Source organism: Haematobia irritans, chromosome 4, assembly GCF_050003625.1.
Source record: "Haematobia irritans isolate KBUSLIRL chromosome 4, ASM5000362v1, whole genome shotgun sequence".
In the NCBI taxonomy this organism is placed as follows: Eukaryota; Metazoa; Arthropoda; class Insecta; order Diptera; family Muscidae; genus Haematobia; species Haematobia irritans.
This window is the reverse complement of record NC_134400.1, coordinates 189082143-189094324: the sequence shown is the minus strand read 5'-3', so window position 1 is coordinate 189094324 and position 12182 is coordinate 189082143. Positions and strand designations below refer to the sequence as shown.

The following is a 12182-nucleotide window of genomic DNA, read 5'->3' as shown; positions in this document are numbered from 1 at the left end:
AATTGATCCAATTAATTTTTTAATTGAAATGTCTTCAATCACGAAAATGATAGTATCAATCACAGTTTTAATTGGACATAGAAAAAATTCTTGATTAAAAAATTAATTGATTTTTTCAGCAAATTTCAATTAATTTTTTTATTGATTCAATTAAAAATTTAATTGATGTTGATTGCAAAACTCAATTAATTTATTAAGTAAAAAAGGTAACTATTTTTAATTACTTTCTGAATTGGCTTAGAGTTTTTATTTGGATTAACAAATGATTGTTTGAAATACATTTTTAATTAAAAATTAAAAAAAAAAATCAGCGCTTTTTTTTAACTGAATTAGTCTTCCGAATTTGATTAGTTAATTGTATCAATTAATTTTTTAATTAAAAATTTTAAAATTTTCAATCATTGACTTAATTAACTTAATGTTTCTATCATGATTAAAAAGTTAATTGTATCAATTAATTTATTAATTGAAAAAATTTTCAACTTCAATTAACTTTTTAATTGGAAATATTTTGGTGATATTTTTTTCTGTGTATGGAGATGCGGTCTAATCGACATTATAATCAGGTTTTGGTTGCTCTACTTTGGCCAATGTTTGAGATGTGAGGCGAATGGTTATGCTTCCACAAATTGCTGTGCAACCACAACCAATTCTGTTTGGAGCTTTACATGAAAGAGAATTTCTTAGCAAGAAATTCGAAACTTTCGATTTTGTAGCAACTGTTGTCGTTAACGTCACCATCGTTGTCTACCTCTGTCTCGGTGGAATGTACTGAAACGAAAAACGAAAAACCATAGCATGTCTTGAATTTCCTTCTAATTGGCTTTGAATGGGAAATTTAATGCGACTATGTTGCTGTATGCATGTGGGTGATCTCCATCTTTTGTACATTCACTTCAAATGCAATTCCTTTCATAAATTTTATAGATTTACTTTCAATTTATATTCGATTGCCATTTATTAATAGAATGGTTGGAAAGACAAAAAAGAGATCTCAAACTCGTAGATATATTTAAAGTAAGGGAAAAGTCCTTTTTAACCGTAATCGGTACATCGGTTATACCTACTCAAATCTAAGTCAATACCAGAATAGTGACCGATGCAAAACATTTGATGCCAATATATTCTCAAAAATAAATTTTGTTTCTCCATTAGGCTTCAGAAGTCAAATTTAGGGATCGGGTCCGATTAAATTTGCACCTCCAGGAAGATCCGGAAATCAAATCTGAGAATCGGTTTATATGGAGACTAAAAAAGGCCAGCAAAAAAACAAATTGGAAGTTGTTCCAAAGGCACAACTTTAAAAGCACTTCCAAAAATTAAGAACACATGTTCAAATCACAACAGCGGCATTTTTTGTATTCAAATATTTTTGCAAAAAAATCTTGTTTCTGTTGCACATCGCTTTAATTTAGTTTTTTTCGGCATATATTTTTCAAGAGTAAATTTTTCCATTTAAACTCAATAAAAAATTTAAAAATTCAGGTAATTTGAAAAACTTTCTCAAAAGACTTCCATGGGAGTGAAATAGTCAAAAGGCATAGGTTCAAATACCCCCGAGAGGGTTACTTCTATAGAAAAATTTGTCGAAATTTTATTTCTATTGAAAATTTTGTCAAAATTTAATTCTATAGAAAATTATGTCAAAATTTTATTTCTATAGAAAAAAATTTATTTCTATAGAAATTTTTGTCAAAACTTTATTCCTATAGAAAATTTTCTCAAAATTTTATTTCTATAGAAAATTATGTCAAAATTTTATTTCTATAGAAAATTTTGTCAAAATTTTATTTCTATAGAAATTTTTGTCAAAATTTTATTTCTATAGAAAATTTTGTCAAAATTTTATTTCTATAGAAAATTTTGTCAAATTTTATTTCTATAGAAAATTTTGTCAAAACTTTATTTCTATAGAAAATTTTCTCAAAATTTTATTTCTATAGAAAATTTTGTCAAAATGTTATTTCTATAGAATATTTTATCAAAATTATATTTCTATAGAAAATTTTGTCAAAATTTTATTTCTATAGAAAATTTTGTCAACATTTTATTTCTATAGAAAATTTTTTCAAAATGTTATTACTATAGAATATTTTGTCAAAATTATATTTCTATAGAAAATTTTATCAAAATTGTATTTCTATAGAAAATCTTGTCAAAATTCCATTTCTACAGAAAATTTTGTCAAAATTTTATTTCTATTAAAAAATTTTGACAAATTTTTTTTCTACACAAAATGTTGTGAAAAATTTATTTCTATAGAAAATTTTGTCAAAATTTTGTTTCTATAGAAAATCTTGTCAAAATTCTATTTCTATACAAAATTTTGTCAAAATTCTATTTCTATAGAAAATTTTGTCGAAACTGTATTCCTATAGAAAATTTATTTCTATAGAAAATTATGTCAAAATTTAATTTCGATAGAAAACTATGTCAAAATTTTATTTCTATAGAAAATTTTGTCAAAATTTTATTTCTATAGAAAATTTTGTCAAAATGTTATTTCTATAGAAAATTTTGTCAAAATTCCATTTCTATAGAAAATGTTTTCAAAATTTTATTTCTTTAGAAAATTTTGTCAAAATTTTATTTCTATAGAAAATTTTGTCAAAATTTTATTTCTATAGAAATTTTTGTCAAAATTTTATTTCTATAGAAAATTTTGTCAAAATTTAATTTCTATAGAAAATTTTGTCAAAATTTTATTTCTATAGAAAATTTTGTCAAAATTTAATTTCTATAAAAATTTTGCCAAAATTCCATTTCTATAGAAAATGTTGTCAAAATTTTTTTTCTATTAAAAAGTTTTGTCAAAAATGTATTCCTACAAAAAATGTTGTGAAAATTTTATTTCTATAGAAAATTTTGTCAAAATTTTATTTCTATAGAAAATTTTGTCAAAATTTTATTTCTATAGAAATTTTTGTCAAAATTTTATTTCTATAGAAATTTTGGGCAAAATTTTATTTCTATAGAAAATTTTGTCAACATTTTATTTCAATAGAAAATTTTTTCAAAATGTTATTTCTATAGAATATTTTGTCAAAATTATATTTCTATAGAAAATTTTATCAAAATTGTATTTCTATAGAAATTTTTGTCAAAATTTTATTTTTATAAAATATTTTGTCAAAATTTTATTTCTATAGAAAATTATTTCAAAATGTTATTTCTATAGAAAATTTTGTCAAAATTTTATTTCTATAGAAAATTTTGTCAAAATTTTATTTCTATAGAAATTTTTGTCAATATTTTATTTTTATAAAATATTTTGTCAAAATTTTATTTCTATAGAAAATTATGTCAAAAATTTATTTCTATAGAAAATTTTGTCAAAATTTTATTTCTATAGAAAATTTTGTCAAAATTTTATTTCTATAGAAATTTTTGTCAAAATTTCATTTCTATAGAAATTTTTGTCTAAATTTTATTTCTATAGAAAATTTTGTCAAAATTTAATTTCTATAGAAAATTTTGCCAAAAATTTATTTCTGTAGAAATTTTTGTCAAAAATCCATTTCTATAGAAAATTATGTCAAAATTATATTTCTGTAGAAAATTTTGTCAAAATTTAATTTCTATAGAAATTTTTGTCAAAATTTTATTTCTATAGAAAATTTTGTCAAATTTTATTTCTATAGAAAATTATGTCAAAATTTTATTTCTATAGAAAATTTTATCAAAACTATATTACTATAGAAAATTTTCTCAAAATTTTATTTCTATAGAAAATTTTGTCGAAATTTTATTTCTATTAAAAAATTTTGTCAAAAATTAATTTCTATAAAAAATGTTGTGCAAATTTTATTTCTATAGAAAATTTTGTCAAAACTTTATTTCTATAGGAAATTTTGTCAAAATTTTATTTCAATAGAAATTTTGCCAAAATTTTATTTCTACAGAAAGGTTTGTCAAAAATTTATTTCTATGGAAAATTTTGTCAAAATTGTATTTCTATAAATCTACCAAACAATAAAAAATCTACCATTTTTGGTAGAATTCTAGGAAATGTGGGAACCTTGTGGGTAATCCCGTGATGCTCTTAAAAATAATTTTTTGTGGAATAACTTTCATTTTTTTGCTGTGAAACTATGGACAAATGTTTGCTAGTGTTGAATGCATATTATTTTTATATAGTACCAAACTTCAAATGAATCGTGTCAAAATTTAACGCCTGTAAGTCAATTAGTTTTTGAGATAGAGCGTCTTTTGTGAAGCAACTTTTGTTATTGTGAAAAAAATGGAAAAAAAAGGAATTTCGTGTTTTGATAAAATACTGTTTTCTGAAGGGAAAAAATATGGTGGAAGCAAAATCTTGGCTTGATAATGAATTTCCGGACTCTGCCCCAGGGAAATCAACAATAATTGATTGGTATGCAAAAATTCAAGCGTGGTGAAATAAGCACGGAGGACTGTGAACGCAGTGGACGTCCGAAATAGGTGGTTACCGACGAAAACATCAAAAAAATCCACAAAATGATTTTGAATGACCGTAAAATGAAGTTGATCGAGATAGCAGAGGCCTTAAAGATATCAAAGGAACGTGTCGGTTATATCATTCATCAATATTTGGATATGCGGAGGCTCTGTGCAAAATGGATGCCGCGCGAGCTCACATTTGACCAAAAACAGCAACGTGTTGATGATTCTGAGCGGTGTTTGCAGCTGTTAACTCGTAGTAATACACCCGAGATTTTCCATCGATATGTGACAATGGATGAAACATGGCTCCATCATGGCTCCAATCGACAGTCGACTGAGTGGACAGCGACCGGTGAACCGTCTCCAAAGCGTGGAAAGACTCAAAAGTCCGTTGGCCAAGTAATGGCCTCTGTTTTTTTGGGATGCGCATGGAATAATTTTTATCGATTATCTTGAGAAGGGAAAAACCATCAACAGTGACTTTTATATGGCATTATTGGAGCGTTTGATGCTCGAAATCGCAGCAAAACTGCCCCGTATGAAGAAGAAAAAAGTGTTGTTCCACCAAGACAACGCACCGTGCCACACGTCATTGAGAACGATGACAAAAATGCATGAATTGGGCTTCGAATTGCTTCCCCACCCACCGTATTCTCCAGAACTGGCCCCCAGCGACTTTTTCTTGTTCTCAGACCTCAAAAGGATGGAAAAAATTTGGCTGCAATGAAGAGGTGATCGCCGAAACTGAGGCCTATTTTGAGGCAAAACCGAGGGAGTACTACCAAAATGGTATCAAAAAATTGGAAGGTCGTTATAATCGTTGTATCGCTCTTAAAGGGAACTATGTTGAATAATAAAAACGAATTTTGACAAAAAAAATGTGTTTTTCTTTGTTAGACCGGGGACTTATCAGCCAACCTGTTACTAACACCACCTTCAAGAGTCTCCGCAAGCCGAATCTGGGGATCGATATGGACCAATTTTTGTGATCTTTGCCAAGGCCAGCATTGAGCGTTGCCGGATTCTGTACTGACAATAATATGTGTCATTAAAATTTAGGCAATGAAACAATTTGGTAAATACAATCAAATTTTTCATTTAATTTTTCATTTCGTTTCGTACTGTTAAGATTGCCATCGTCTGAATGGTAACGTTTCATTGTATCAATGCCTCAATTTCAATGAAAATTTCTTTGAGTGTGTGTGTGCTATGAAATACCGAGTCCCAACCGTATTTCATATCACGGTGAAACCCTCTCAGCGAAGCTAAGAAATCCCCCAGAAATATTACCAACATTTCTGGGAGGGGATAAGCCATCGCTGAAAAATTTTTTAATGCTCGGTCAAAATTAAACGAATTGTTGGTTTGTTTTTGAAAACCCTAGTACAGTTAAACCATTCAGAAAACCTTAATCTAGACAGTCGAAATAAATATCAAGAAAATCACTAACAAATCCTTTTTTAGGAGCTACTATAAGATTTTATTAATTATATTAAATAAACCTAAAAGGGACTTAAGGCAAAGTATTTTAGGTGGATTTCTATACCATTGATACTTTGCCTTAATCGTTTTTTATTTTTTTTTTTATTTTCATTTAATCTTAAAACTAACCAGAAATGTTATTTATAATAAAATTTACTTCGATGTTTCTTTTTGTAAGGAAAGAAAATAGTAAAATAAAATAAAATAAAATATTATCGTTAATAAAAATATGGCAATAACAAAATGTTCAACATATAAAAATTTTCTAAAAAATTTTAAAAATTAAATGTGAAAATTTCTCGTTTATATTTATACATAAAAAAAGGTATTTTATATGTTTCTATAAAAATTATTGCTCCTTATGAGGCTTCGCAAACGAAATAGGTCTCAAAACTGCATGGAGAATCATTCCATTTTAAGCCTTTGCCATCACGATTCCACAACTCTAGACAATTTTCCTCTTCACCATTGTCATAGCGATAGTTATTGGGTTCGCCAGCATTCCAGTTGGTAAATGTTATGGGACGACCAGTAGACAACCAGAAGAAATTACCCTCATCGGCTAAATCGGTACCAGAGACCCAGAAATGTTCATTTTCAAGACCTAAGGGGGGAGGAATTTAAAAACAAAATTATTATATTAATTATAGAATGGTGATAAATAAAACAAGAGTAAAGGTTGTCAAACTATCTATGCATTCTTTGCTAAGTCACCGTCTATGTTTACAAAAATTCCAATCAAAATTGTTGCCTACTTACAGGCGCCACTATATTTTATGGTAATCATAAACCATGCACAGAATACATTGCACCCAGAAAAAAAGTGACCACTTCTTTAAGTTAAAACAAGTCTGGAAAGTCTAAAGTCGGGCGGAGCCGACTATATTATACCCTGCACCACTTTGAAGATTCACATTTTCGATACCATATCAAATCCGTCCAAAGTGTTGGATGCTATATACACCCATATATATTCTGTATGTCTGACCAGATATGGACAGAGCTTTACAATACTTATGGACTTTAAATTTAAGTCGGCTAATGCCCTGAGGTAGAATACAATGTTAGTAAAAAACATGTAAGGAAAGTCTAAAGTCGGGCAGGGCCGACTATATTATACCCTGCACCACTTGTAGATCCAAATTTTCGATACCATATCACATCCGTCAAATATGTTGGGTGCTATATATAAAGATTTGTCCCAAATACATACATTTAAGTATCACTTGATCTGGACAGAATTTGATAGACTTCTACAAAATCTATAGACTCAAAATTTAAGTCGGCTAATGCACTAGGGTGGAACACAATGTTAGTAAAAAAAAAATATGGGAAACATTTAAATCTGAAGCAATTTTAAGGAAACTTCGCAAAAGTTTATTTATGATTTATTGCTCGATATATATGTATTAGAAGTTTAGGAAAATAAGAGTCATTTTTACAACTTTTCGACTAAGCAGTGGCGATTTTACAAGGAAAATATTGGTATTTTGACCATTTTTGTCGAAATCAGAAAAACATATATATGGGAGCTATATCTAAATCTGAACCGATTTCAACCAAATTTGGCACGCATAGCAACAATGCTAATTCTACTCCCTGTGCAAAATTTAAACTAAATCGGAGCAAAAAATTGGCCTCTGTGGTCATATGAGTGTAAATCGGGCGAAAGCTATATATGGGAGCTATATCTAAATCTGAACCGATTTCAATGAAATTTTGCACACTTAACTGCACTACTAATTGTACTCCTAGTGCAAAATTTCAAACAAATTGGGCCAAAACTCTGGCTTCTGGGGCCATATAAGTCCATATCGGGTGAAAGGTATATATGGGAGCTATATCTAAATCTGAATCGATTTCAACCAAATTTGGCACGCGTAGCTACAATGCTAAATCTACTCCCTGTGAAAAATTTCAACCAAATTGGGCCAAAACTCTGGCTTTGAGGACCATATTAGTCCATATCAGGCGAAAGATATATATGGGAGCTATATCTAAATCTGAACCGATTTCAATCAAATTTTGCACACTTGACTATACTACTAATTGTACTCCTAGTGCAAAATTTAAACCAAATTCGGCCAAAAATCTGGCTTCTGGGGCCATATAAGTCCATATCGGGCGAAAGATATATATGGGATCTATATCTAATCTGAACCGATTTCAATCAAATTTATCACATATGACTATACTACCAATTGTACTCCTTGTGCAAAGTTTCAAGCTAATCGGGATAAAACTCTGGCTTCTGGGTCCATATAAGTGCATATCAGGCGAAAGATATATATGGGAGCTATATCTAAATCTGAATCGATTTCAACCAAATTTGGCACACATAGCCATAATGCTAAATCTACTCCCTGTGCAAAATTTCAACCAAATTGGGCCAAAACTCTGGCTTTTAGGTCCATATTAGTCCATATCGGGCGAAAGATATATATGGGAGCTATATCTAAATCTGAACCGATTTCAATCAGCACACTTGACTATACTACTAATTGTACTCCTAGTGCAAAATTTCAACCAAATTCGGCCAAAAATCTGGCTACTGGGGCCATATAAGTCCATATCGGGCGAAAGATATATATGGGAGCTATATCTAAATCTGAACCGATTTCTTTCAAAATCAGTAGGGTTCTATTCTGACCCAAATTAGGAACATATGCCAAATTTGAAGGCGATTGGACTTAAATTGCGCCCTAGATTTTGATCACAAAAATGTGTTCACAGACAGACGGACGGACGGACGGACAGACGGACATGGTTATATCGACTCAGGGACCCACCCTGAGCATTATTGCCAAAGACACCATGTGTCTATCTCGTCTCCTTCTGTGTGTTACAAACATATGCACTAACTTATAATACCCTGTTCCACAGTGTGGCGCAGGGTATAAATATGGGAAACATTTAAATCTGAAGCAATTTTAAGGAAACTTCGCAAAAGTTTATTTATGATTTATCGCTCGATATATATGTATTGGAAGTTTAGGAAAATTAGAGTCATTTTTACAACTTTTCGACTAAGCAGTGGCGATTTAACAAGGAAAATGTTGGTATTTTAACCATTTTTATCGAAATCAGAAAAACATATATATGGGAGCTACATCTAAATCTGAACCGATTTCAATAAAATTTGGCACACATGACTATATTACTAATTGTACTCCTAGTGCAAAATTTCAACCAAATTGGGCCAAAACTCTGGCTTCTGGGACCGTATTAGTCCATATCGGGTGAAAGATATATATGGGAGCTATATCTAAATCTAAACCGATTTCAATCAAATTTGGCACACATGACTATACTACCAATTTTACTCCTTGTGCAAAGTTTCAAGCTAATCGGGATAAAACTCTGGCTTCTGGGTCCATATAAGTGCATATCGGGCGAAAGATATATATGGGAGCTATATCTAAATCTGAATCGATTTCAACCAAATTTCGCACGCATAGCTACAAAGCTAAATCTACTCCCTGTGCACAATTTTAACCAAATTGGGCCAAAACTCTGGCTTTTAGGACCATATTAGTCCATATCGGGCGAAAGATATATATGGGAGCTATATCTAAGTCGGAACTGATTTCAATCAAATTTTGCACACTTGACTATACGACTAAGTGTTATATTTGTACAAAATTTCAAACAAATCGGTATAAAACACTGGCTGCTGGGTCCATATTAGTGCATATCGGGCGAAAGATATATATGGGAGCTATATCTAAATTTGAACCGATTTCTTCCAAAATCAATAGGGTTCTATTCTGACCCAAATTAGGATCATGTGCCAAATTTGAAGGCGATTGGACTTAAATTGCGACCTAGACTTTGATCACAAAAATGTGTTCACAGACAGACAGACGGACGGACGGACAGACGGACATGGTTATATCGACTCAGGGACCCACCCTGAGCGTTATTGCCAAAGACACCATGTGTCTATCTCGTCTCCTTCTGGGTGTTACAAACATATGCACTAACTTATAATACCCTGTTCCACAGTGTGGCGCAGGGTATAATAATATTTGATCAAAAAGTTCAGTCCATTTCGTTTATATCAAGCACTGCTTCTAACTGTAAATCTTTAATAAACCACATTTCGAAGTTTCATTATAAAAATTGAATATAGTATAAATATAAGTGTGTAAATTAAAAAAAAATTGCTGTTCGGTCGGAGCAGGGATTGAACCCACGATCCTTTGCATGCAAGGCAGACATGCTAACCACTGCTCCACGTGGCCAACAAATATATGTTTCTGTTAAATAATGTTATATTTGCATGGGCTCGTGGGCGCTGCAAACTATGCTATATAAATGTAACTTATAACGATAATTGTCTACTGGTGTGTAGGCTTACAAACTGTATGGTCCTCGGTTCGATTCTGCGTCCAGGCGAAAGGTAAAATTTAAAAAATGTATAAAATTGAATAATTTCGTCAACATTATTTGTATTACAGAAAAAGGTGCCAAGAACTAAAAAATTTCGTGGAAGTGAAAATTATGTGAGGGAATGAGCACAATCTTCTTTGGGAAAAATTCTTCCAAGCATATAATATTTTTGGGCTCAAAATGCTTCCAAATATATAATATGTTCACATAAAACAAACATATTAATGTTTCGGCAGTATTCAATATTCAATGTGCTTCCTGCAAAATATGTTTGGAAGATATGTTAGAGAAGCGATTTTTTTTTTTTGAGGGTGTACAAATGCACAAACTTATTACACCTTGTACCACAGTAGTGGTGAAGGGTATAAATATAGGAAAGATATAAATCTGAACCAATTTTGAGGCAACTTCGTAAAAGTGTATTTATGATTTATCGGTCGACAATCATTTTTACAATTTTTCGACTTAGCAATGGCGATTTTATAAGGATAATGTGTGAATTTCGGCCATTTTTGCCCAAATCGGAAAAACATATATATATGGAAGCTATATCGAAATCTGAAGCGATTACAACTAAATCGTAAATGTTCTTTTGTACAATTGCATCAAAATTGCTCTAGCTTCATATTTCCCATATTTATACCCTGCGCCACACTGTTAGTGCATATGTTTGTAACACCCAGAAGGAGACGAGCTAGACATATGGTGGCTTCGGCAATAATGCTCAGGGTGGTTCCCTGAGTCGATATAACCATGTCCGTCTGTCCGTCCGTCCGTCTGTCTGTGAACACATTTTTGTGATCCAAGTCTAGGTCGCAACTTAAGTCCAATCGCCTTCAAATTTGGCACGTGTTCCTTTTTTGGGTCAGAATAGAACCCTATTGATTTTGGAAGAAATCGGTTCAGATTTAGATATAGCTCCCATATATATCTTTCGCCCGATATGCACTTATATATATGGCCCCAGAAGCCAGAGTTTTATCCCGATTAGATATGAACTAATATGTTCCTAGAAGCCAGAATTTTGGCCCAATTTGGTTGAAATTTTGCACTAGGAGTACAATTAGCAGTATAGTCAAGTGTGCCAAATTTGATTGAAATCGGTTCAGATTTAGATATATCTCCCATATATAGCTTTCGCCCGAATTACACCCATATGACCACGAGGCCAAAATTATTCTCCCATTTACGTTTTTTGCTGAGAGCGCAGGATTATTATTCTAATTATGTATGTCAAATTTGGTCAAAATCGGTTCATATTTAGATATAGCTCACATATATATGTACGCCAGAGTAGGGGAAATATGGTAAAATGTTTCGTATTTTAGACCCATTTTCAATGGGAGTTTCCTCCAATTGACTCGATAGTTTCCACAGAGAATACATTTAATATGCTATTTAAGTGTGCCATCTTGATTTAGTATGGCCAAAATACCCACATTTTACACAAAATTCTGTGACGATTTCCCCATTTCGTAGTCATATCCTATACACTGTAATGCCAAACTTTCCACAGAATGGTCGAATTATAAATTAAGCTCCGACTTGTGGAAATATATCACATTCCACAATTGGCCACATATCTTGGCGAGATTTAACCAATATCCTTGTAAAATCGTCACTGCTGAGTAGCAAAAATTGTAAATATTACTCAAATTGTCTTATATATCGAATACATATGTATCGCCCGATAAATCATAAATGTTCTTTTGTACAATTGCATCAAAATTGCTCTAGCTTTATATTTCCCATATTTATACCCTGCGCCACACTGTGGAACAGGGTATTATAAGTTAGTGCATATGTTTGTAACACCCAGAAGGAGACGAGATAGACACATGGTGTATTTGGCAATAATGCTCAGGGTGGGTCCCTGAGTCGATATA

General features: G+C 31.2%; 1 protein-coding gene across 1 annotated transcript in view; it reads right to left on the bottom strand.

The window, feature by feature from the left end:
• Positions 1-5875: 5875 nt before the first annotated feature.
• tfc (Brevican core protein triforce) overlaps positions 5876-12182 on the bottom strand; it is a 221894-nt gene continuing 215587 nt past the window's right edge. The window contains exon 5 of the mRNA XM_075304657.1: positions 5876-6508. Within this exon, the coding sequence (XP_075160772.1) occupies positions 6264-6508 (245 nt within the window). The 3' untranslated portion in view covers positions 5876-6263. The remainder of the gene's footprint in view (positions 6509-12182) is intronic.